This window comes from Lissotriton vulgaris, chromosome 2_1 (assembly GCF_964263255.1).
Source record: "Lissotriton vulgaris chromosome 2_1, aLisVul1.2, whole genome shotgun sequence".
Taxonomy (NCBI): domain Eukaryota; kingdom Metazoa; phylum Chordata; class Amphibia; order Caudata; family Salamandridae; genus Lissotriton; species Lissotriton vulgaris.
The window spans coordinates 1,750,820,294-1,750,846,493 of NC_141687.1; the positions used below are offsets into that span (position 1 = coordinate 1,750,820,294).

General features: G+C 48.1%; 1 protein-coding gene across 1 annotated transcript in view; it reads left to right on the forward strand.

Moving 5' to 3' along the window:
• Positions 1–26,200, forward strand: part of DEAF1 (DEAF1 transcription factor) — a 420,279-nt gene that overhangs the window by 328,943 nt on the left and 65,136 nt on the right. Inside the window, exon 10 of the mRNA XM_086957772.1 lies at positions 23,866–23,928. Within this exon, the coding sequence (XP_086813898.1) occupies positions 23,866–23,928 (63 nt within the window). The remainder of the gene's footprint in view (positions 1–23,865; positions 23,929–26,200) is intronic.

A 26,200-nucleotide genomic window follows, 5' to 3' on the forward strand; every position in this document is an offset into this window, starting at 1 on the left:
TATTGTGTGGGTTTGTAGCAGGTGTGTTTTTAGTGCTGGCATTAGCTGTATTAGGATAGCAATTGTTTAGCTGTCTGTATCAAGTTCCTCCTCCAGCATGCTAAGAAGGCATTTTGATGGGTCTGTGTGTGTGTATGTGGTGGCAATGGTGTTAGAGAGTGAGTTGGTGTGCTGTGTTGTTTTCGTGGTGTAACATTGTTATGCAGTAGACATAGGAAAGCTAAGTTGTGAGGTGTGGCATGTTGCTTATATTGCTGGTGTGTGTTAAGGGCAGAAGGTGTATGAGTCAAGAGTGGTGGTGCAGCATGTGGGTCATGTAGTAAGGTTCTAAATTTTCCAATGGATGAGAGGCGGTTAGAAGAGAGTTGCTTTGTTGCTGTATCTCTGTTAGGTGTGGTGGAAGAGAGAAAGCTTGGCAATGGAGTTTTTTTCCTTTGTGTGGTTTGAAAGGTGTGTTTGTTTGTATTTTGTGATTGTAAGTATTATGAGGTGTTGCGCTTTGAGAATCTTTTTGTGCTAATGTGCGTGATATGTTTCTTTTTTGAGGAGTAGTGAAAAGGGGTTCTGGTGTCTTTGTTTCATGCATTGGATTTGGTTATATAGTATTGTTTGTGAGAGGAGGTTGAAAGGGAGAGGGGGTGGTGATGTGTTTGAGTAGAGTGTATGTTGTGTGTAGGAGGCAATGAAATAGAGATAAGAAAGTTGGCTTAGACTGGTTTGTTGCAAGAGTTAAAAAGTGTGGTGGTGTGCTGTGTATGTGTTGTGTGTTAGTGTCATTATGGTAGAAGGAAGAGGAGGGTGTTGGTTGGACAAATGATGGAACGCTGATTATATGTTTGATAGTGATAAAGTGTGGTCTGTTAGGAGTAATTAGGGCAGGGAGTGTGTGTCTGGATGGAATGTAGTTATGTATGGTGTTGAATTGCGTTGTGTTCGTGATGAGTGGATTGGTTAGTGGTATAGGATAGAGTTGTGTACTGTGTGTAGGTGATGGTGGGTATGTGTGGTTGGGATAGAAGGGTGTATAGATGTGGTTTGGTTGGTTTTGTAGTATATGCTGGTACATTGGTTTATATATAGGGTTGTGTGTGGTGTACATTTGGGGTGAGTGTGTTACTATGTTTGTGGATGTGGATGGTGTGGGGTGGGTATTACTGAATAGGAACATTGGCAGCATTTCTGACCCTAGTCTCAAACAGGCTCAAACAGGCAACTGCCCTTGTCCTGTCACCTTTAGCCTCGATGCCCGGGCTGAGACGCCCTAACCCTGGCCCTTTGGAGCCCTAGTAACTAGGTGACCCCTTCAGCCAATGGGAACCCTAGCCCTAACACGATCCAATCACAACACTACCCCTAAAATCTGGAACCAGTAGGAGGCCAGGACCTTACAGCAAATCTCAGCCCTAGTCCAAGCTACCAATCAGATTTAAAACCCTGATCTCTACGTCCAATAGAGGCCCTAGCCCTACCAGTAGTCCCAACCCAAGTCCAGGCAACCAGTGGCACAGGAAGCCTTAGTCCCTACTTACAATAGAAATCCTAACCCTAGTCCTAGTCCAAACCCTACATTGATTGAATTCCAGACCCAGAAACCAATCAGAACCCTCAAATACCCAAGCAATAAGGACACTAACACTAATGCAATAGAAACACCAGATACAACCACTAATCTGTGTACACATGCACATACAAAAGCAGACTATATAATATCCCAGCTACCTCAGACAAGGTTTTCTGAGCAGGGAGTTGGAAGCTGCTGCTCTATTCAGAAATCTCCTAGGAGACAGACCGGCTCAATCCACACTTTGAACTTCTGCAGGTAAGGGCCTAACAAACTAGTCCTCTAACAATACTGTTTGAATAAACCTTTACTCCCTCCCCTGGCCAAAAAACAAAGTGCACAGTCCCTATTAAATACAGCTTAAAAGCACACAGCATATTACTGATGTCTCAGAGCACCCTCTAATGTAGAATATCCCTGTTGCTAGGGCGAGGGGAAGGGAGGCTGGTTTTACTGACTTGTTAACACAAAAAGGTGGCTGGGGGTGCACTACTTAACATACAGGTGTTCGCACGGAGCAAAGGAGAAATTTGGAGGGAAAAACTGGTAGTCACAGGGAATGAGAGGGAAAAACTACAGACTTTGGACTGAAAATCCCACAATTCAACAGGTTAAATGGAAGTACTCACGGGCAGGAAAAACCACACTTTTAAACACAAAACAGGTGATAAATGATGCAGTCACGGGCAGGTTAAAACTACAATTTTAAACTGTAACAACCACAGGCAAAGACCGTTAAAGAAATAAAAAAATAAAAGATTGTCACTGTCTTTCGTGAATGCTGCCTTCGGATTCATAAATAGGCTTGTTAGTCCCTCCTGAGCAAAGCCTTGTCTTAATTTGTACCCGCCCATGGCGACTGCCTCCTATACGTCGATTGTTACTCGGTACCTGTTATTTAGGCTGTAAGCACTATTTACTTTACTGAATTTCTCTTACTGCAGGCCAGACATGTGCTGCTGCAGGTGAAACAGCTTGTGTTTTTTTTAAGCAGCTCAGCCACCTCATCACACGAGCTCCCACTTTCAGTCACTTTAACCCAGCATTATCACATGTCTGTTTCAATCCCCCTCCCCCACCAAGTAAAATGGATTTAGAAATGATTAGCGAATTAAGTCATGTGAATTCCAGGTAGCACATAATCCTTTGCTATTGGGCTAAAGCTGACAACAGCACATCTGTGTTACATGTCATCTGTACTAAAGCCACCTGACGGGTTGTTTTAAAAAGCCTGTCAACACCACCATTAGCACCACCACCAATACCACCACCATATCCAATACCACCTCCAATACCACCACTAATACCACCACCTACACCACTACCACCACCAATACCACCGCTAATACCACCACCGCCACCAATACCACCACCTCAGCGCCTCTCCCTCACTAGTAGTAGCATGGTCACTGTACAAGGCCGGAGCTGCACCCTAGACCATCCCTTTCTCCCTCCATGCCTGCCAGAAAGCACAGCCCGCCCTGCACCAGGAGGTAAAGCCAGGGCCCTACTACAGCTGGAGTGTTTTTTTAATAGGCCAAAGATAGCAATGACATTACGCAATGCCACACTACACATTCAAATCACAGAGAGGGCAAGAAATAGAAGGCATTGTCATTTACAATGCCAATAGCTCAAACTCGCGTGAATGTGAGATCTATTGCATTGTAATACAAATGCTTGTTTTATGGATGTTGCAGTACCAGTGGGTCGCCATGTGGGGTGCTGGATGTACCATTGTTTTTTGGTCTGGCCTGAGAAAGCACATGCGCTTGCACATGCTCTCGATTTCAAGACTTTTTTTTAACTAAAAGGGGCTTGGGGCCCACCCAATTGCTTACCATTCATTGGGATTATTGCCACTCTTATTTAAAGACTTGTTATTGACCAGCCCGTGCAGATTTCACTTACTCTTTTTTCATTTGGAGCATGGACCAAGCGCAGATTGATTCATTTGGATTAATGTCCTTTTGCTGCTCGTGCTTGAGCTATGATTTTTTTCTTTCCTTTCTCCTGTTTTGATTCTTTCTTCTTCCCATGTTGTTTCTTCCCTCCCACCCTCCTGTTGTCTGTGTTGCTTCTTCACTCCCACCTCCTCCCCTCCCCTGTTGCTTGTGTTGCCCCCAACACCATAAGAAAAAAAATACATAAAAAAGCCTTGTCACACAGCCAGTGCATCCCGCTTTGTAGCTCTTTTTTTACCCTTCCCTTACCTCTGTTGCTTCCCCTCTCACTCATCCCTTGCCCGTGCTGCTTCTTCCTTCCCACCCTCTCACCCATTGTCCAGGTTTTCTGCTCCCCCCATGCTGCACAATGTTTACTTGCACCATTATTTAATTCCTGGTTTATGCTTCCTCCAAATAATCACAACTACCAGAAACGGGTATGTGTGTTTTGGTAGTCTCAGGTAAGAGACCAAGAGTTGGCTGAATGTTATTCTGACTGACTCCAATAATGTGATCCGATTTATTATGAATAACAGTTGGTACTGCAAGGTGTTGTGTCGGGGGTGTCGTGACAGGTAGTCCGCAGGATTCTTGGCCCCTGGCTGGTACTCGATTGTACAGTTATATTCTTGCAACTGCAATATCCACTTTTCAATTCTAGGAGGTGGCTTGGAGGAGGTACCTGAAAACAGCGACAACAGCGGCTTGTGGTCCGTTACTACTGTGAAGGGCTTGCCATATACATACAAGTGGAAGTGCCGGCACCCCCAATGTATCGCAATGGCCTCCTTTTCGATTTGGGAATACCTTTGTTCTGTGTCCGTGAGGGACCGGCTGGCAAAAGCAACAGGGGCCCAGTCTATCTCATCACGGGCTCTCTGCATTAGAACGGCCCCCAAGCCTGCCGGTCCGGCATCTACCGCAATGAGAGTGGAATGTCTTGGGTCAAAGAATGCCAATGTGGTGTTGCTGGACAGCGCACTCTTAATGTTTTGAAATGCTCTTTCCTGCTCAGGTCCCCAGTTCCATGGAGTGGAGTCTTTGGTTAGTTCACGCAGAGGGAGGGTCAGGTTGGCTAAGTCTCTTATGAAGCGACCACAGTAATTTACCATCCCGAGGAAACTTCGGACTTCCGTGACAGTGGTGGGCGGAGGTGCATCCTTGATATCCTTGACCTTGTCGGGATCAGGGTTGACGCCATCGGCGGAGAACGCGTATCCAAAGAACCCTAGTTTGGTCTGAAGAAATTCGCATTTGTCTCGGTGCAGAGTGAGTCCAGCGCTGCGGAGCCTGCGGAACACCTGCGCCAATCGTTGGTTGTGTTCGGGGATTGTTCTTGCATGCACCATGATGTCATCACTGACATTGATCACCCCCGGTATGCCAGTGATGAGCTCCTGGATAACATTCTGGAACACCTCGGCAGCGCTAGATATCCCAAAGCTCAACCTGGTGTACCTGCGCAGTCCGATGTGGGTGGAGAACGTCGTAATGTTCCGGGATTCTTTATCCAGCACGAGCTGATGGTACCCCGCCCGGAGATCCAACTTGGAGAACCACCGGGCCCCGGCCATCTCTCCGATCAGGTCGTCGATCGTAGGGGTGATGTGTCGTTCCCTTTTGATGGCCGCATTGGGGAGGCGCATGTCCACGCATATCCGGACCGCTCCAGGCTGTTTTGGTTTCCTTGTGACCACAATGGGCGATACCCAGGGGGTGGGTCCGGACACCTTCTCAATGATGCCCGCTGCTTCCAGCTTCTGTAGTTCTTCCTCGACCAGTGGCCTCAAATGAAACGCGACCCGCCGGTGCCGCAGGGCCACCGGTTGAACGGTGGGGTCCACATGCAGGTGTATTTCCCGACCCTTGAAACAGCCAATCCCTTCAAACAGGTCAGAAAAGTCTGCAATCAGTTGTTGCACCGATTCCTCATGCACCCCAAACGCAAAAGAGACCACTCCCAAGTCTTCTGCCGTCCGACAGCTCAGGAGCATGCCTTGACCTTCTTCCGACACGAAGATGTTGGCACGCGTGATCTTGTCTCCGTGCCGGACTGCTGCTTTAAACTTTCCCCGAATGCGGAGGGGAACGTCCTGACCGTAGGCAAAAACGGTGATCGGAGTGGAGCGGAGGCTGGGAGGGGTAGCCATGTCTCCGTAGAGGGACGCACTCATGAGATTTATCGAGGCGCCCGTGTCCACAGTTGCCATGATGTCCTGATCAGCCACTTGTATCGCACACTGTGGTAGTGTCCTGGTGCGTCGGGTGGCCGTGCCGATCATATGCACCTTATGTACGGACCGCTCCTCCTCGTCGTCCATATCACTGTTGCTGGGCCATCCTTCCGCGCCTTCGGGCTCCGCCACCGTATGTACTGTCTGTCGGGGCTTGCTGAACCTTTTGGACCGGCACACCTTTTCAAAGTGGTTCATTTTTCCGCACCCGGAGCATATCTTGCCCCGTGCTGGGCATTCTGGCGCCGTGTGTCTCGGGCCTCCACAGTACCCACATGACTGCGCCGAAGCTCCGCCCTGCGGAGTTGTTGTTCGCTTCACCCATTTGGGCTGTGGGCGGACTTGTAGTTTGTTAACCGGTTCCACTTTCACATTGGCCTGTAGAGCTGCTTCCATGTGGGCTGCCCTGGCCTTGGACAGCTCCTTTGTGCGGCCCAGCGTGAGAATGTCTGGGAGGGGTTTCCCTGACTCCTCCAGTATTCTCTCGCGTAGTTTAGCAGAGGCGCAACCCTGAATTATCTGGCCTCTGATTTCCTCCGTGACATCCCGAAATCCACACGTTAATGCCAGTTTCTTTAGTCGGGAGTGGTAAGCGTCCAGCGATTCATCTGGCAGTTGCCGCGCTTGTCTGAAAATGAATCGTTCATAGTCTTGGTTGGCCATTGGTTCGAAATGCGCATTGAGTGCGTTTATTAGTGTGTGGTGGGTTTTGGGAGTTGCTTCCGTAAGGGTGCGGGCAATGGAATGAATGTCCTTGCCACCAAGATGGAGAATCATGGCACGCTTCTGCTCCTTATGGACCTTGGTGGCCTCGAAGAATATGAAGAGCCTGTCCACCCATTCTTTCCACTTCGGTGCGAGAGTGGAGGGCGCACCCTCCACCACGAACGGCTCAATGGGCGGAATGTTAGCCATCGCCTTAGACGCTTGGGAGGATGTCCTTGGGCAGCCGGGAGACGATCCGGCAGCAACCGGAGCGCCTGGCCAGGCGTACCTCTGTGTGGTTCACACCCGTGCAGCCCAGCGCGGTGTGGCACTAGGCGTGGAGGGTCCACGGAGGGAGCACCTCGCGCGACCAATCAGACTCCTGTGCGCCGCAGGAAGATGCAAGCCAGCGCCGCTCACCTGAAGAGAGAGTGGGGGGTGTGTGGTGGCAAGGCACGAGCACCGCGGACACGTGGGAGTGCCCGCAGCCGCCTCACCCCAAGAGGGACACACACACGCACTCCGAGCGGGGGATCGACAAACCACCCTCGTCGCCAATTGTTGTGTCGGGTGATGGGGGACCAGGATGGCCCTAGGGAGATGTCTCTGGGACCTACACTCAAGGGGCATCTAATCCTGACTAGGCCTAACACGTGGCCCTAGAATAAACTCAGCCAGACACTGGGAATAAAGTTGCTTGCTCGGTCGGCGCGTCTCTATCTGAACGCCCTCGCACGTGCTCGACCTCTTTTTATTATAGGGCGGTCACATGACCAACTTGTCCGTCCCTCCGGACCTCGGGGGCAGACCTTCAGGAACATAACACAAGGGTTCAACTGCAGCAGAAAGCTGTCCATGTGTACAGTACAAACCAAGAACCGAGAGGTTGTCACTTAGGATATAGTGTTATTTACACAACTGAAAGTGGCTTATCTACCTCTCAAGGATGCGCATCTGCTCGACTAATATTTGAGGCTGAGAGCTGGAGCAGATTATACAAAGAGCGCTGCTGCAGGCGCTTAAACAACGTGGCTATTTTACACACTAGTTGTTCTTGATCACATCTGCGCCTACTTCACAAAGACAAGTCCGAGCCAAATCCGCCTATAATTTCACAAAGCAGGGTATACAAAATCCCTCCCTCAACTACCTCAGCAGGCATTTTCTTAAAACTGTGCAAAAGTGGGTTCATGTGCCTACATCCTGCATGTGGTTATTCTGACGTCTACACGTACGAATTCCAGTGGGGCCACCTCAATCTGCCTGCCTTGCGAGGTCAATTGCAAAGTCAAGTATCGCTTTAATATAAATATAACCGTTAATGGGTCCTCCGGAAACCTGGTATGACTAATCATCTGGAAATTACAGTGGTGGTGAGAAGCCAGAAACAGATGATCCAAGTTGAAAATTCCAGCTCGGCAGACTGGCGGACAGATAGCTGACACCGCCCCAGCCAGTACTACCCTTTTAATGATAGAAGGCCAGTCACATCCACAACTGGTGCAATAACTGCTCTAGTCCACAAACAGGGAGAACGCTTCTGAAAAGAGCCGTGCTCCCTGCCCTGCATGCCGGCCGCGATGGTTTAATAAAACATGTGTATTTTCTCCCTTTCCACCGCAGGGTCCGTTAACAGTACAACTAGACATCAAGCGTTGGTAACGTCTTAAGATCTTGTACAGTCAAAAACTATTGCCTTTGGCAATGTCTTTTAGCCATGTTGGACAGTGGTGTAGCTATGCAGCAAGGCTAAAAAATATTTTTTTTAAACTTTTTTTACTAGCTTTTTTGCAAATTTTTAGTTATGCTGCACAGCCACGCTGCTGTACAACATGGCTAAAAGAGATCGTGAAAGCTTTGCGAGAGCTATTGGCTTTGCTAATGCTTTTATTTTTAGCAGTCACTTACACTCAGATGTGGCGAATGAGCAAAAAGTAGTAACCGAACATGTAAATTACTCACAAGTGTACATTGTTTTTTCTGAATCATCAGGGCCTATGTGCTCCCTGTCTGATTTCCTGGTCAGGTGGGGATGGGTGTGTTTGGTGGGACTGCTGTTTGTTTCCAGTCCAGTATCAAAGGCTGCTTTATCTTTAACTTCTCTTCATAATCTAGCGTTTGTAACGTGGAGCACACAGAGATAGATCTCAGCCTGCTCTTTCCAGGCTTCCATCCACTTTATAACACAGAATGCTGTCTAGAGCAGTGAGCCACACTGACTGGGTCTCTGAAAGGAAGGGCAGCTAGATCAGGTTTGTGGTTTTTGCGCATCGGACCTGGGTAAACAACTCTGCTCTTAGCATCTTAAGATTCATTGCCATTAAAAATAATGTTTTTCCCCACAATGCAATTACATTTAATTTAATATGAGGTAAAGGAGAAACTATTTGAACTATTCATCCTTGCAACACGTGAAATATTCATAGTGCACTTGAAAGAAGAGGTACTGTTCCAAAAATGCCAGCTCCTCAGTATTTAGGCCCATCGCCTTGAACTTGTATCACACCTATGACTTGGGCCATCCCTTCATCCTAGTCACTTTCGGCCAGATGTATCAAAGGGTTTTACCCATTCTGTGTCTATGGGAAAATGTGTTCATACATATGGCCCTTTATATCTGCTGCAAAGAGGCTCTACCGAGACTGCTGACCTTTGGCTTCCACATGACCTCTTTTTGGGCTGCTGGCCGCGAGCTGCCACAGGAGATCTGTTTGAGACTGCTGGTTGCTTGCATAGGAGCTCTTGTGAGACTCCTGGATGAGTGCAATAGGAGCTCTCACGTGACTGCTGGCTGAGTGCTGCCATATCACCTCTGGTGGCACTGCGAACCAATGGCGCACAAACACGCTCTGGTGAGACCGGTGATCAAGTGCTGTCACCTGAGCTCTGGTGAAACTGCTGGCCAGAGTCGCTCACATGCTGTCGGGTGAGACTGCTCATTGAGTGCTGCCATATGAACGTATGTGATACTGTAAAACAGACCCTTTTCGGTCAAGCACTCACTGTCGAAACTGCTGGCAAAGCGGTGTTTTAGAAGCTCTGGTGAGGCTGCTGGCCAGGTGCACAGATGTTGATCTGTAGCCAATGTAGCACCTCAGAGAGCAGAGTAAATGAAAAGCACAAGCGGGAGAAGCCGCCATTATGGACTCTGACAGCTCAAACGTTGCTGGTGGGGCTCTAAATTGAGACCCACGTTTATATTATTCCATTTCATAAATGAAAAGGAACACTAAACTAAAAGGCATCTAAGTTTTCATTTCCACATGTGGTGTGTGAAGATCACGTGCTCTTTTAGTTTACCAAAAGCATGTTTGATTGTTTTTGCCATTTTATTTCGTTGTTATGTTGATGTACGTTGGGAGTAAATGATCACACCAACCTGCATGCTGTTTTGGGCGGCCCGATAGCCCTCTTTGCTCACCATCTTCCTATGCAGCAATTTAAACAAATTGATATACTTACTTACCCAAATCTTATCCTTGGGCACCTGCATCAGAAGATCCCTCAGGTTGTCACCTATGCCCATATACAGCAATGCCACATCAATCTCCTTCGGTGTTGTGGCAGCCCCCACACAGTCCGCCCACTGAGATTTCCTCTGCCGTGTTATTCCCCTTCTACTCCACCTGTTTTGTGGCACAGCCTTCCTCCCTGTTAAACCAATTCAACCCCGCTGTTGAGACCTGACCCTTCAAAGCATCACTGATGCTCCCCACACCTGAGCCTTGGTTTCCAACTTCATCTTTCCACTGTGCTGCCAGAAACCATCCCATGATTCCCACCATACTTTCTGCCACCGAAACACCTGGCCCAGTCATTACACCTGACTGAACCTTTCCTTCTAATGGGCGAGCTTCCCCCATGAGTCCACCCAGTTATTAATATCCCCCTTTCTGGCACCTCTTCATGGGGGGTGCCAGCTGTCTTCCCACTTGCCACCATCCTGATGCCTATCCGGGCCACACCATTCCCATGTGTCTCTTGCCCTGATGTTCAACACTCATGCCCGGGCTACCCTCCCCACTGTCAGAAGACTCACCTCCGCCTGTTCCTCTTGTGGACTCTGGCCAGTGCTCTCCTGAGCTGTCCTAGGCCAGTGTCAGACCCTTTTGCCACTGAAGAGGAGGATCTATCCCCCGGTTGTCACTGTCGTCCACACCAGACACGTACCCATCAGTTGCTAAAGCATCTTGTGGTCCAATTTTAGATCACCCCTCGTTAGGCATTGACAGCTCCGGGATCCTTACCACCACTGACCAGGTAGCCTTTCCAGGTCCCTGTAATCACTTACAGCCACATCTACCTCCTCCAGCTGCCTCAGACCCTATTCCATTTCCACATTATTGTTCAGAAACTCCAAAACACCCCTCCTAGGAAGTGAGCCCACCACAAGACCCCTATCTCGCAGGCTCCTCCGGGGGATCTGTCTTGCCACCTTCCCACATAGATACCACCAGGCACCGTCACCGTTCCTCTGCCCTGTAGATCCCACTTGCCAAATATTCTCTGGAAGAAGTGGCACTCCAAAGTCCTCAACCCCCCGGAACAGATAGGAAATCTATACCTCCAATATGCCCCTGGTGGTGGGACAGACAACCCACTAGACACCTGGGATATTTTTTTTTTAATGGGTTTTGGGGCGGGGCGACCTACCCAGTAATTGGGCCGAGATTGGTGTTTACCTTTCTTTCTCTGACTGCAAAGTTAGAGGATTTTGTAAATTGATCTATGCCACAATCGTTGTAAAATGAAAGGCTTTAGGGTGCCATTTTTTTTGTTTCCTAACACACAACATTTAATTGGCTTGTAAATGAACAGTGTAAAATTCCAAAATATATCAGCAATTAGGAAAGCCCATTTTTTTGTAATTCAGAAATGATGGAAACACAGATTTAATAGGATCAAGACAGAACAATTTTCTTGATGATGAGCAAATGAGAATTATTTGCAGAAATTCAATTACCAAACATTATACACTATTTAGTTTCATCAGTAAAACTGCATGCCAGTGGGAAATTGTGGCCATTTCAATTGAAAATGTGCTGACTAAATGGCAGTGTGCTACAACATAATGCTTTAGTGATATATTATTTAAAAATAGGGTTTTTAACCATGAACTGAGAAATATTCCTGCCCCTGCCCTGATGAAAATGCTGTTAGCAAATTAGGGGGAAAGTCCGGGATCATGCATACCATACGCGTGGGCTGAATTTGTATTATACATGGAACACAAGTTTAGTCTGTTAAAGTAAACAAAATAGTTTTTTGTAAAGCAGACAGGCTGAACTTGCTTATTTGAAGGTGCTCTCATATGTGCTAATAAAGAAAAAAGCTTAGTGAACTAACATATTTGCCCAGGATGACACAGTTTGAGACCTGTTTGTGGGTCAAGAGCATTAGAGTTAGGTCAAATAGATTATTCAATCACTAGACCTTCAGTCTAGTAACATTTTAATTATTTTTCAAGGTCTGGTTTACCCACAGACTGCCCCAGGTAGTCAAAAAAACTGTTATGCTCAAACAGAAAAGCTTCGGGCTTTCACTGTCTTACCTGCCATCACGACACAGCTATCTTGGCGTCCAGAAAGTCGTCATATAGCCCCTACTGCTGGGCGTGGTTGTGCGACTCTAAAGGGAGGATCTCCCACATCCCTCTCTACTAAATGGACTGCTAGAACTTGAGATGCTAGAGGAGATTCCACTCTGATGCCACTGGCCTACCCTGCACCCCCTTAGCTGTTGCTTAGGGTCTGGAGCCTCGCATAAGGGCACCACGCTGAGGATCAAGCCCCATGCTGGTCCCACACTAGATGATTGCCCCCCCCCCCTCCGGAGCACCAAAGGACCCCTTGAACTGACGTCCCCTGGTGCTTGAGTGTACCCAGGAACCTGGTGGACCAAGCCTATTTCCCCATACAGTTTACCCAGGTACACCGAACCCAAGATATCACGCAGTGGCTAAATATTCCCCACCCTTGAACGACCATGGCAGGGTTCAAGGCCAAAAAAGACCAAACGTTAAAGAATTTACTGCAATAATTCTCATCAAGCGGTTCACTGTGGACACAGGAAAACAACCTGGGTCTCTAATGGAAGATGCCCAATCAAACCGCCTCAGGATTATTTAAAGACTTTCTCTTTGCAGCCTTCCAAGACCTTGAAGATGAGATCTCAACCCTTAAATCGGACCTATGCTCCAAGCTGGGCATCAGATTGGAGAAGGTAGAGAAAGGGCTCTATGAGCAATTGGACCACTGTGGTAAACTTAAAAACGGGGGCTAACCCTAGAACAACAATATATGCAGCTCCAAGACAAGTGTGAAGATCTTGAAAATAGATCGCGTGGGAATAACGTTCAAATTAAAGGGATACCTTCAGATCCCCAACAGCGAACCTCTCTAAGTAAGTCCAGGATTTTTTATGCTATCTTGGAAGACCTTGAGTCCTCACGCGTCAGGCTAGATAGAACCCACAGATTGGCTCAAAGGCGCTCATTCAGGGGGTCCTTACATTACAAGGGTACATTTGTACAAGGGCAAAGAGGCGATTATCTGAAAATCCTGTGAAGGGGTGGGGGCAGAAGAAGCCTTTCTACTATTGTTCCAGGACCTTTTGCCCATTACCCTATTCAAGCGCAGATCCTTTAAACTGATAACAGATTTTCTAAGGTCCAAAGGGGGCAAATATATGTGTGGTCATCCATTCTGGATGCTTTTGTATTGGGAAGTCAAAACCCAATAGCTTACCTCATTGGAGGCCACCTACAAGCTGCTGGGTCTCACCTTACCCTGGGAGCTACCATTTTTCCTGACACCATCAGGGGAATGAATGTGGAGAGTGCAGTGGACGGCTGTCAATCCTAATTGCTGCTCCCAGAAACCACACAGTAAAGAAATAGTAGCCAGCAAGGAATGAATCATCTCACACCTACAACAGGTAACCGGAGATGATCCAGATACCTGGATTCCTGCAGCGGACCCAGGACCTAGACAGTAAACCTCTGAATGACTTTGGGCCCCATTGTTATACATTGCTTGATTCATAATACCCAACCTCCTTTCTGTATTTCCTTCAGCAGAGGGCCTGAGGTGGATCCTCTGAGCAGACTACTAGAGCCAATACACCCATGTGTAGCTAATTGTTGTGTTGTCCAGGAATGGACCACTGAAGTGGGACCACACTGACCTTCTCTATACATTTAGGGTGCGTCTCACCTGTTTGTTACAGATTGGATGGCTATGTTGTTTTGTTCCTTTTGTTGACGGGTTCTTTGTGAGGCAGAGGGGGAATTAATACCACTTAGTATTGGTACTCGTGGGGTGTTGGACTACCCAGGAGGATCCGTATTAGGCACTTAGATATGCCCTACTGGATGCACATACTGACTAAATTGACAGCACTACAGATACTTACATATAAGGTTCGAGGCCTTAATAACCCGACAAAGCACCTTAGCATTGTGGGTTGAGGAGATCAAAGGCCGATATCTGTCTTGTACTGGAGACATATTTACTCAAGGTTTTACTCTGTTTTTCCCTGTTTAGTAGCATGCATTGGCTCCCCCAAAGACGATGTGGGGGATCACAGTCCTGATTATGGACAATGCAAAATTCAGTGAGAGGGACGATTTGGTAAAAAAAACACGTTATATGACCCTTATTGGTGGGAGATTGGAAAGGCACACCCATAGCCATTGGGAACATATGCTTCCCGAACGTAGGACAGGAATTGTTGTTAATCCCCACTATACAAATGTTGGCTAGCTCCACGGACAACCCTCTAATTATTGGGACACTTTAACAGTGTCATGCATCTCACATTAGATACATTCTATCAGAGGATAGGAAGCCTCTTTGCGGCTCGCAAAGCAGTACTGGACGATATAGGACTAATCGATTCTGACACCCACCACTGATCTATGTCAAGGTAGACTATCTCCTATTAGAACAGAGACTGCTGCCACTAATCCTGGTTGTTACACAGGGCCTCTGGACTATCAGGCCTTGGCCCGGTTCTCCTTGCGCTACAATGGCCTGGGCAATTCCCTGCTGATAAACGGAACACCTAGAGATTGAAGAACTCCCTGTTAGCAGGCACAGTGTCCAGCATAAGGCAATGTTAGCAATACAGGAATCCCTCAAATTCAAACATTCTGGGGAGTTGGGACCCAAAGTGGTCTGTGACGCACTGAAAGCGGTCATAAGAGGGGTCCTTATCGAACAGGCCAGCCGGCTTCAGCGTATAAGAGAGAGTTCAAACTGCTCCGACTCCAGGACCAACTCATCCAGGTGGAACAAAACTATAAGTTGCACCCCTCCACAAAACTCTGGAGACGATTTACTGCAATTTGTAGCTAAACGGGATCCCTGGGGTAAAACAAAGCTAATTATATCCTAGCCAGAATGAATGCTTGCTTCTTTTAAGGGGTCCCACTTCATCAATAAATTGCGGACCCGGCCCATCTTAGGATTCATTACGGAGGTCAAAGGCGCTGCTGGAGTCTTGCATACTTCTGAGGAAAGGAAGACACAGGCTTTCCAGGACTGCTATAGCCTGCCATATAGAGTGACTACTCCTGATGTAGCGCAGGTGGCCGATCTACTCTCGTGCCATCTACAGGTTTAATGGGGAGGAACTAGATGAGCCCACGTCTGTAGCGAAAGTTCTCACAGCCATCAAACGCTTGAAACTAGGCAAAGCCCCTGGCACAAATCGCTTCAATGCTGCCTTTTATAGGTTCATCACTTCATTACTGGCACCTCTATTGGCCGAAGTGTACAATAACATGAACCAGTCGTGCAGATTTACATATGCAATGGTTCAGGCAAAATTAATGGCCAAAATCCATGTTAATAGGTTGTAATCTTCTCTCCAACGTTTAATACATGATGATCAGACTCGTTTTGTTCTGTCCAGATCCACAAGGGACATCACTAAAAGAGCTCTTCATGTCATCGATTTAGCATGAAAATGCCACAAAGAAGCGGTTCTGCTGTACCTGCAAATTGAGAAGATCTTTGACCAGGTTATGATCAAGGCAACCCTCGTCAGGGCAGGCTTTAGAATCCACTTTCAAGAATGGATCAATGTGATCTATGCTTCACCATGGGCCTGAATTAACCTGAATGGAGGTACGTCACCAAGGATATTGACCCAACGAGGCACAAGGCAGGGATACCCCATATCCCTAGCTCTGTTTCTGGAACCCTTACTCCAGATGATACAAGACCATGCAGGGATTTGGTTGTGCCCTTTCATCAAGATACCTTCATGGTATCCGCCTTTGCTGATGATATCCTGCTCTCCTTATTTGCTCTGGCAGACCAGTCATCTCCAATATACACTTTTAGTACCTTGCATCCCACATACGATATGTGGCAGAGTGGCTCCAAGAGGAAACTGGCAAACTCTGTTGTTTCATTGACCAAAATCTGTCCTGCCAGCCCTTTGGCAGAGGTCTTGTGGCTCCCTACAAACAAAGATGCTGTAATCTCTCTGTTGCCAGTCACAAGGGTACCCTTGAGGCTTATGACTACCTTTCCCTCTATAAGAGGATAACCTTTTACCCCTCTTCTTTGACCCTGACACATGGCAATATAGACTGCTCCCCCAGCCTGTAGAGATCCAGATTTCAGGTATTGATTACAAACATGTGGTATCGCCTTAAAGATTTCTATCTCAATGTGGCAATCCACTCCTTCGAGGACATTAAGATTACATACCATATCACCAAGAGGGAGAGATTCCACCATATACAGATCAGACATTAGGTCATCCACTCGCAAATGAAAGCATTAGCCACAAGTCCCCTTGCGTTTTTTGAGCAATTCCTCCAAGGCCCTACTACGTTTAAACACTTAGGACCCGATGACGATGGAGGTCGAAAAGCCTCTGACCCCCATCATCAGTTTCAATACCGACCGGCCGATTATGTATCAGCCGGTCAAAATTTAAACCAGGCCGTCATTCCTGCTGGCTTTCGACAGACTCAAGGAGCCCGTCAGCCAGTTAGAACATGCTCGTAATCCCAAAGAGCGGGCCTTTCGGCCCTTGGGATTACAATGCACGGTGTCCAGCATGGTTTCCATGCCGGCCTGTCCGACATGGAAACCATGTCATAAAGTGTTTTTGGGAGCCCATAGCAGGGCCCTCTTGTATGTGCGGCATCCGGTTGAGGGTGAGGGGGCACCTGCACGGGGTGCAGGGATGAACAGCACCTCCCATTTCCCTATGGGAGCATGTATTACAGCTGTGTTACAGCTGTAATGCATTCTCCCATAGGGAAATGTAGGAATGTGATCGAACAGTGTACGGTCGCATCCTAATTAGGGACTGCTGACCTGAGGTCAGTCATTCCTAGAACCGAGACAGTGTCGGCCTGCCCGACTTCGTAATTAGGCCCTTGAGCCCTAAGATCCACTCTACTTTCAATCTTAATACTACATAACAGCCCCCTTATACCACAGAGAATGGAAACAGTGCTTGGGAGTATCATTTGGTGATAAGCAATGGGGCAGAAGTGTCCCCCTCATGACCAACTTCGCAAGACACCCACAAGGGAGGGAAACACCTTACAAGATTTTGTACAGACGGCATTAGACACCAGCAAGACCACTTCATAGAAAAAAAAAGATTGTTGGAGATGGGAGATGCTGTGGTGAAATAGGTACAGTCTGGCACATGATCTAGTATTGATTGTACTGTGGATATCCCAGGAGGACGCCTATCCCTTACATTCCCTCAAGGGGTAAAAAAAACACACCTCACCGTGGCAGCAAAACAGACCATATTGAGCCTGCGGGGTAATGAGATCACTCCGAACACTAATATGTGGCTGCAAAGGATCTGGATACTTCTAGCATACAAGAAAATAGCATACAAGTTACAGAATGAATCTGACAGATTCACATCAATGTGGTACCCTATCCTGACATTGCTAAACAATGACAATAAAGACCTGACATGCTCTAATAGGCTACGGACCATAGGCCCCTTATACCAAGCAGAGCCGTTTTAGGCGGCGACCTTTCAGTGACTCTCGGTTGGAACTCCCAACCTCATTTGACTTTATGGGACATGACGTGTTCTCATGTGGCTTGGTGGGTTTGGGTGGGGCGGGGGTAGATTGTTGGTAGGGGGATGAGAATTTGTATAGTAACATGTTACGTTATACTTATGGTTCTTCCAGGCTGGTATGCCCACCTTCTGTTGTATAGGCATAAAACCGTAATAAAACGATTGAAACTAAAAAAAAGAATCGTGTTTTGGATTAACACACCGGACACATTTTTGCAGAGCACTTTTTTTCTCATTTTTACCAAAAACCCAAAATGTAATTACATTTTGCCTATTTTCTTGGCCCACTCTAGGCAATCCACAAACCCTATTTACCTTTCAGCTCCCCAGAATTTTGGAAACAAAGACACAATTTTGGCGTGAATACTTTATGTGGAAAAAAGTAAGAGTAAGTGCAAACTAGCCCACGTAGCCAAAAAATGGTTTAGCATTCTATAGGAAAAGGTCTAGTAGCCGAGGGCTTAAAACGCCCCTTAATGGTTGTAAGATATAGTTGGACACAGTGTTTGATATGTGCAAACATATTGCCTAATTGATTCATGCCTGCTTTCAAATAATCTAAGGTACATGTGTGATGGATTAAAAAAGCTTGAATTAATTTTAGCCACTGGTAATTCCTCGGGCCCGCATCCCAGCTCATCGTTATTTTGCACATCATGCCATCTCAGTTTTTTACTAATTGCATATGGCTGGGTCCAAACTAAGGTCGCATGGTGTGCAAAATAACAAAGGACTGGAATGCAGCCCTGAGTAATTACCAGTGACTGAGATTAATTTAAGCATTCGACTAATCTCTCTTTCGTATACATTAGTTCAACTATTCTAATACTGGTTTTAGTCTCTTTGTCGTCTCTTGTCCGTGCTGATCTAAAACATATATCTGATAGAGACGTCTAGCCGCAGATTTCTTCACTTAGAATATTCCCAGGCGCGAGACTGGGTCCGGAAAATTTTGCGCAGCAGCAACTCTGTGCGCCGGGGGCCGTCGCCGTACGGCTCCGCCCTTTCGTCTTCCATGGGTGTGACGTCAGCGGAGCCATATATGCTCCTCCCCGGCGCGCCGTCATCAGTTTTCTTCTTTTCCGCGTCACAACACGGATCCTGGAAACCAGCAGTTCCTGGCCTAGTTTTGGCCCTTCTCGGCACCGCAGGTGTCGTACCGGAACAGTGTGCAATGCCCTCCTGGTTCAAAGCCTGTGAGACCTGTGCACGTCAGATGTCTGGCACTGGCCCGCACCTTATTTGCATGTGGTGCCTTGGTGGGCACCACGACTCCAGAGAATGCGGCGACTGTCAACAGATGAAGCCAAAGTCCCTATGGGAACGTCGTATGATGTTGTTGCCCGCATGGCTGTCCAGCCCAGCCTCTTCTCGTCGCCACTCTCCCTCCAGAGGGGGCCCGTTCCCGAGGCCGCTCCCACGACCGGGCACCTTAAAAAAGGTAAGCAGAGCCACAAGCGCCCACTGAGGTCCACCTCCCGTAGGCGTGCTGCTGGCACCCACTCCTCTCGTGAAGGGTCAGCTAAGTTGGAGCGACGCGCGCCCACATGGAGGCCTACACCCGGGCTCTTCAGGCCTTCTTAGAGTCCTCCTCTCTCCCTGGTGCGCCTTCGGGCCCCACAGAGGTGGAGGGTACTGAAGCCGGGTCCTCGGCGGCGGATCTGTCCCCGACCAGGGCTGTGTGCACCGATTCCAGAGCCTTGGCAACCGCGTTGGGCCGTGGCCCAGACCTGATCGCTCTAGCACACACCGCCAGTCATCGCATAGCCCTGTGCGGCTTCCTGCGCGGACAGCAGAAGGGCTCGACGCCAGGCTCACTCCGCCAGTCAACACGTAGCCCTGTGCGGCTTCCTGCGCGGACGGCAGAAGCGGCGTCGGCGATACTGGACTCGCAGCCGGGCTCCACGTCGGACCTGAAGCCAGGCTCGACGTCCAAACCCACACCTGGTTCTAAGCCTGATCCCACGTCTGGGGCAACGCATAGTCCGACGCCGGTCGACGCAGAGGTAGCGCCCCCAGTGGAGGCCTTCGATCTCCAGTCAACTCCGACACGGCACCCACCAATGCCGCTGTCGACGCATCGATTGCCGCCGGTGTGCATTGAGTTCATCAACAACTGCGTCCATGCCTGAGGTTAACCTCCCTCCGGATTCCTCGCTTCTGAATCCTCAGCGGTGTCAGGTGACACCGTTGTCCGCTGCTGCCCTTGCAGAAGCTGCTGCTTCCCCAGGTCAGGGGCCCCTGGTGCAGGTCCCTACTGTGGCATGGCCTTCGGGTCGTTCCCCTTCCCCGCTCTTTATGGCAACTGGGGGATTAGCCTCCAACCGCCTCCTACAGACGGCCTCTTGTCCCCTCCAAGGGTGACTACTGAGCTAGGGGCCGCCTATGCGCGGACTATCAACAGGGCAGCTGCTATCGTCGGCTTTCAGCCTCCTGTGGTACCTCTCATTCCCGATCCCTTAATGGATCTACTTCATCTCGAGCCCATTACAGTGGAGCCCTTGCTACCCCTTGGGCGTGCTTTATTAGAAGTCCTTGTATGGCCCTTTTCCGGAGCCCCGGTTGATAGGGCCATTGCTAGTAGACACCGTCCTGCCCAGGGGGTTCCACTTTGCCTGTCCCTCCACCCTACAGTTCAGGGCCTGGTAATTCAGGCAGCTTTTGGGTTACAAGTCTCCTCCACGTTGCCCTTGTTTCCTTCCACCCTGGAATCCTTCTTCTTCTTCTGGCGCGGCCATCCGCGCTTTAAACACTACATGCCTGTTAGCACGTGCGTCCTCCGCACTCTGGGACTCTGTGGCTAACCTTCTTCCTTGTCTTCCGAAGAAATTGCGCCCGGAGTTACTCCGTCTTCTCCTTCAGGGCAAGGAGATGGCACATTTTTCAATGTGCTCCACAGACTCTGTGGGCTGTGCTCTCGCACGGTCGGTGGCTTTGCGCCGCCACGCCTGGATGCGCGACAGTCGCTTCCCTGATAATATCCGGGAGAGCCTCCAAGACATTCCATTTAACGGAATAGACCTTTTTGGGTCTCACGCGGACTCCAGGATCTCCAGGCTTCTGTCAGGGCTACCATAATCCTGCTGTGCCACTGACTGACTTTTCTTTCTTGCGGGTCGTTCTTTACGTCCCAATTTGTGTCAGAGGCAGGTTAGTGTCTCCGTATTGTCTGTATAGCCGTATGGCTGGGTTGTTTTTGTTTTCAGTCCTCTGACTGTCTATTTTGCCAAGAGGACCCCCCTCTTGCCACGGGTTGACCCTTGCCCTATGTGGGTTATTGGCTGGTGGCAGGTGTCTGCCTTTGCCTTTGTACCCTCCTGTGGAGTTTTTCCTTGTGAGTTTCCCTCTGGGACTCATGTACCCCTTTACTGCATCCCTCAGGGTCCCATCGCTCTATTGTCTGTAGTGCTTCGATTCCTGGTCTAGGTCTATGCTGTGTAGTTTCTACCTCGCATGGCCTGGCATCCTGCTTTTTGTCACATGGTCCGTCTTTTGGCACCATCCCCTTCTGGGTTGTTCTCGCCAGTAAGGAGTTGCCGTGGGCCTCTGTTGTGCGTTGTAATGGCCTTTCGGCTTATTCCCCAGCAGTTTTCTCCACATCCCTGCTTCTTCCGTGCTGGGATTTCTATGTTTTGCTGGTATTCTTAATGTGGCGAACTCGTGGAGCTGGTTCTCCTTGGACTCCACTCTTCCTGGCATCTAGGACCAGTGGGTTGGTCCTGAATTCTCCATTGTTAGGCTCGTCTTTTCTTCTAATTGTCCTTCGAGGGGGCTGTTCTCTCTTCCGGACCGGAGGCAGACGCTGCTCATAGCCTGGACTAGTTCCACTTTCTGTATAACTGCGGGTATTTTTGAGCATACCCTTGTCCCTGGGTTTGGCCTGGTTTCAGCATCCTCCTTAGGCTGTTTCTGCGGCATGCTCTTCCTAATGGCTTGTGCGGGCTTTCCTGCCTTGGTATTGGCCCTGTGTTCTTACCTCACCAGATCTTCTCTGGTGTTTGTGGCCCGTTGTCTTCTTGCTATTGTGCGCATCTCAGACGTGCCTGCTATCTTTCTTCCTGGTTCTTTTCTGTTATGGTACTACAGACACCCTCTCGCCCGCGTAAGAGCGTCCTTCTGGTTGTGTATGGGCATCCTTTCAATGCTCTAACACATGTCTGGTGAGGGTCTCAGCAGTACTCGTCCTCTGTGGTACATGCCGGGACGGTATGCGTTCTCTCCACCATACCACTTACCAGTCTTTTGGGTCCTTAGGTTCAGTTCTACTTCATGCACTGTGCTGAACGCCCTTTTCATGCCAGTTTCTTTACTAGGTGGGTTTTTGTTCCATGTCAGCCTTTACTGGGCAGGGGTCAGTATCCTGCTGCCTTTGTATCTTTACAGGAGCAGGTTCAACAGTGTTTTACGCTGTTAGAGTTGTTTAGTTGGGCTAGAAATCTGCAGCTAGACTATGTCTCTACCAGATACATCGTTACCGAAGGTAAGTACCTTGTTCATCATGCCCCTTTGCTCGTCTTCTTTCAAAGTTTTGCATTTTTGGCTCAGGCACAAGCGTTCTGGCTTGGTGTTTTCCTTCTCTCATCCCCTCTACATATAGGGGTTTTCGTGTTATTCTGGATTGGCAGTGGTGCCCTAGCCTCCTCTTGATTCCCGCTCTCTTCAGAGCATAAGGGTCTGGTGGTTTGCTGCGTTGTCATTTCTGTCCCCCCTGTGTTTCGCCCTTTGGTTGACAACACTCTTTTGGTCATGTTATTGACGGCTAGGTTCTCTCTGGACCTTAGTGGGGTTCAGTCGCAGTCCGCCTCCTCGAGGGATATGGCTTTGGTATCTATTCTAAGTTAAGGAATCTGTGGCTAGACGTCTCTGTCAGATGAACAAGTTACTTACCTTCGGTAACGATGTATCTGGTAGAGACATAGTCTAGCCGCAGATTTCTTAACGCCCGCCCGTCCTGCGACAACCTTTTCAGGTTGGAATTCTTGCCTTGGCCCCCCCTTCCCCCCCCCCCTTTGGGTGGCTTTATTCCTCTGCGGCGTGACGTCTTTTCTTTCCTCTGACTCACGAGGCTACATTGTATTTCGTGGCTCTGCTCTACCCATTCTTGTGATTGGATGGTATGCTCATATGCCATGTGTCCTTTACAACCCTTACCCTGGGTTGTCCTATGTGAGTCTAATTCTTCTAACCCCCACCCACCTCCCACCTCCCCATCCTTCCCTTCTATCTTCTTCTACCGCTTGAAGTCTCTTGCCTCCTCTGCACTCTAGCGTTTGCAGTCTCTGACAATGCTGCGTTCAGTAGGTCCTTTATTCGGATCTGACGTCTCCCTTTGGGGGACGCCCTATGGTAGTTTGTCCTTCCTCCTGGGTTCTGGACTGGTTGTCCTTCACTGTCATATATTGTGGTTGCAGCCTTTCTGCTGGCTGCTGTGATTGTTCACCAAGGAGCTATGTCTCAATGGTAAGTCTTGTACCTCTGGTGGCACAGGCTCACACAGGCCAGGGTTCGAATCCTGCCTATGCTCTGCATCTTCTTCTGCCTCCGGGGGAGGTTTTGGACTTAACAATTGCGGGGGTCCCTCCCAGAGTGCTGCTCTGTTTTTTTCCCCTCCCTCAGTATACAATATACGGTGCCTGGCACTGTCTTTCTATGGCGGTGTTTTTCACCATACCTTGTTTTTTATTTTTCTGCCCACTGTTCCCATATTTTCACAGTTTTTGGTGGTGGCTTTGCGTTCTGACGCGGAAAAGTCTTCTGACGAAAACTGATGTCGGCGTGCCAGGGCAGGGCAGGGCATATATGGCTCTGCTGATGTCACGTCCGTGGACGACGTCAGGGCGGAGCCGTATTGTGTCGTCCCCCGCCCTGTAGAGGTGCTGCTGCGCAAAGTTTTCCGGATCCAGTCTGGCGCCTGGGGATATTCTAGGTTAAGAAATCTGCAGCTAGACTATGTCTCTACCAGATACATCGTTACCAAAGGTAAGTACCTTGTTCATCCGCTTATACTTATTGTATAGAGTTTTGAAATAATACACACCTACCAAACTCTGGAGTTAAGTGAATTCTCAAATCATAAGTATATTTTTATAATCTTTGTAAATAAGTAACAACTCTTTAGTCATTGTTATTAAACAATGTACAGTTTCTCCATATAAAAAATCATTGGTGCGTAAGAGTCCCTATATAATTACCAGTAGTGATGGTATATATATAAGTAACCTATCCAATTTCTCGCAGTAACTGCCCAGGTATTTCTTAAACAATGTATTTCTAGTGTTTCTACATTTGGAACAATGTTGTACTGCATCATTTTTGAGCTGATAAGCCTCAATCTCTATTTCAGTTTCAGAATCAGCTGTTCCAGCACACAGAAGACCTTGACGGAAAAACTGAAATCATCATCAAGGTAAGTGATGGCACCTCCCTGATCTGTTTCTGCACACCTATATATACCCCTACTACTGAGGTCATTGGAATTATCAGTATAGGAGAACGAATTTGTGTGGCAGGGTTGACTAATTTATGCAATAAGAATAGGCAAATTTTGCGACCTAATGCAGCACATTCTGTGATAGCATTAATTCATAATTGTGTAATTTGTTTCACATGTTAACACTGTCTAGGCATTCGTTGCACATTATTAGTACCAGTTTAACAAACCACCAAATACATTATTAAGCAAATGAAAGCTGAACAGGCAACCTTTGAACCGGACCTTCCACTGCACAGCAATACATGATTTCAGTAACTTTTGATCTATTTGAGCTAGAAACAATTCTTTTGTTTTAAAAATCTGCAGATCTTGCAGCAGATAATAATTATGTGGCAAATGTGGTACATTCATAACTATGCGGAAAGTGCCACAGCTGTACAATCACATAATTCCAGAGATCCTGCCTACTACAGCCATGTACCAAAATCTGGATCCTCTGTATATCATTTTCTGAGCTGAAGAAACCCCCTATGTTAAATAAAACAAATGGCAATTTAGGAGCTTTGGGAAGTGATGGGGAGGACTGGGCTCGGGAGTCAGGGTCGTTTTTAGATTAGAACAATACTAGACTGTTGTCTATGAAATGGCATACATAGGACACCGTATAACCCCTACAGGCACCACAGGATGCTTATAGTGAACTTGGCTCTGCTTCTTGCCAGAAATGCACCATTCAAACCTAACCATTTACATAGCGATGATTGACCTCTTTTGGATAAACTTGATCTATATCTACAAAAGAATAAACCTCCATGTAGTGGATGATGCTGATTTTTGCTAGTTATTTCCTTACTGATACTTAACATTTCAACACGGGAGGTAATATTTTATTTTTATTTTAGTTTTTCGGATTTTTCCTGTTTATTTATGCCGTGATTACTTATTAGTAATCCTTATTACTCTGTCTTTCTTCTTCACTGCAGTCCTAAATATCCTGTCAGTGTAAAAGGGAAAGCCTCACAATGTAAGGACTTGGTTGAGGATGTCAGCTTTTTCTTGTGTATTTCAGTTGTATTTTATCACTGCTTTCTAAACCTTTTGAAACCAGTGCTTATCTGTGTTTATTCAGCTGTCTACCCTGAAAATAGACAAAAACTGACTTTTCCAGTGTTTACATAACATGTTTTTTCATTGATTGTTATGAAGCACTTTTTCAATTTAAAGCAGAAGTAATGCAGGGCATATAGTGTCTTCCCATTGGCAGTGTGTCCTATGAACTTATTAGACTGTTTTAAGCTTAGAAAATCTGTGCATTGAACTGTCACTCACACCGGTGGGGCTACTGTTGTGTGGCCATACAAAGCTGCCAAGTGTACCCATGGCAAATATCAACTGCTATGTCAGTCATTACCTTTTAACAGACATCGCATTTTATTCTGGGACTTAAAATTTTGTTGTTAACATTATAAGCATGGGCTCAAAATCCCCAGCCGTAAAGTGCAGTTAGATAAAAAGCCATATCAGCTGAAGTTATCACGCTAGGGAGCCCAGAGCAAGATGACCGCACTTTAGTGCTGCTCTGCTAATCGTGACCATAATCCGCCTAATATCCTGCGTTACTGGTGCCATCCACATCTGTACTTAGTTTCCTGACTCTCGAGTGGCAGACAATCACCTTGAGGCTTCTGGCATCGCTATTCTGTGCCCTTAAATGCAGTTTTGAAACAAGACCTTGCCTGGTGTAAAAAGGTTGCCCCGGAGGGTACGGGCCACTGAAATGTCATGCCGTGACTCTCTCCTGCCCTGGTGCTGCGGCTTGAACCCTAGACGTCTATCTGGAGCTCTAGGCGTATATGCCAGCTGATTGATCAGAAGAGCGCTGTGGAGTGACAGGATCTGGAGCCCGCTCGTACCCTCGGCGGGACGGTCAGCCGCCATTTCAGGAGCCGCTGGGCCGAGGTGAGGTGACTACGCTGTGCCCCTGCCTTCTCCGGCGACCGTGGGGGAAGTGGGACTCGCTGGGAGGCCTGTGTAAAGCGGCCTGATAGACATCGCGCCCGCCGCTTGCTCCTTGCTGCTATTTTGCTGCCCCTGTGCAGCCTGGAACTCCCCTGCATTTGGAGCCTATCTTGCATCGCGGCCTTTGATCGTGTGACACGCCGCATTTGTGGTTCTCGGCGCTGCCTGCCTGGCCTGAAGGACATTGTTGCTTGATACCCCACCAAGGAGCCTCCGGATCGGCGTC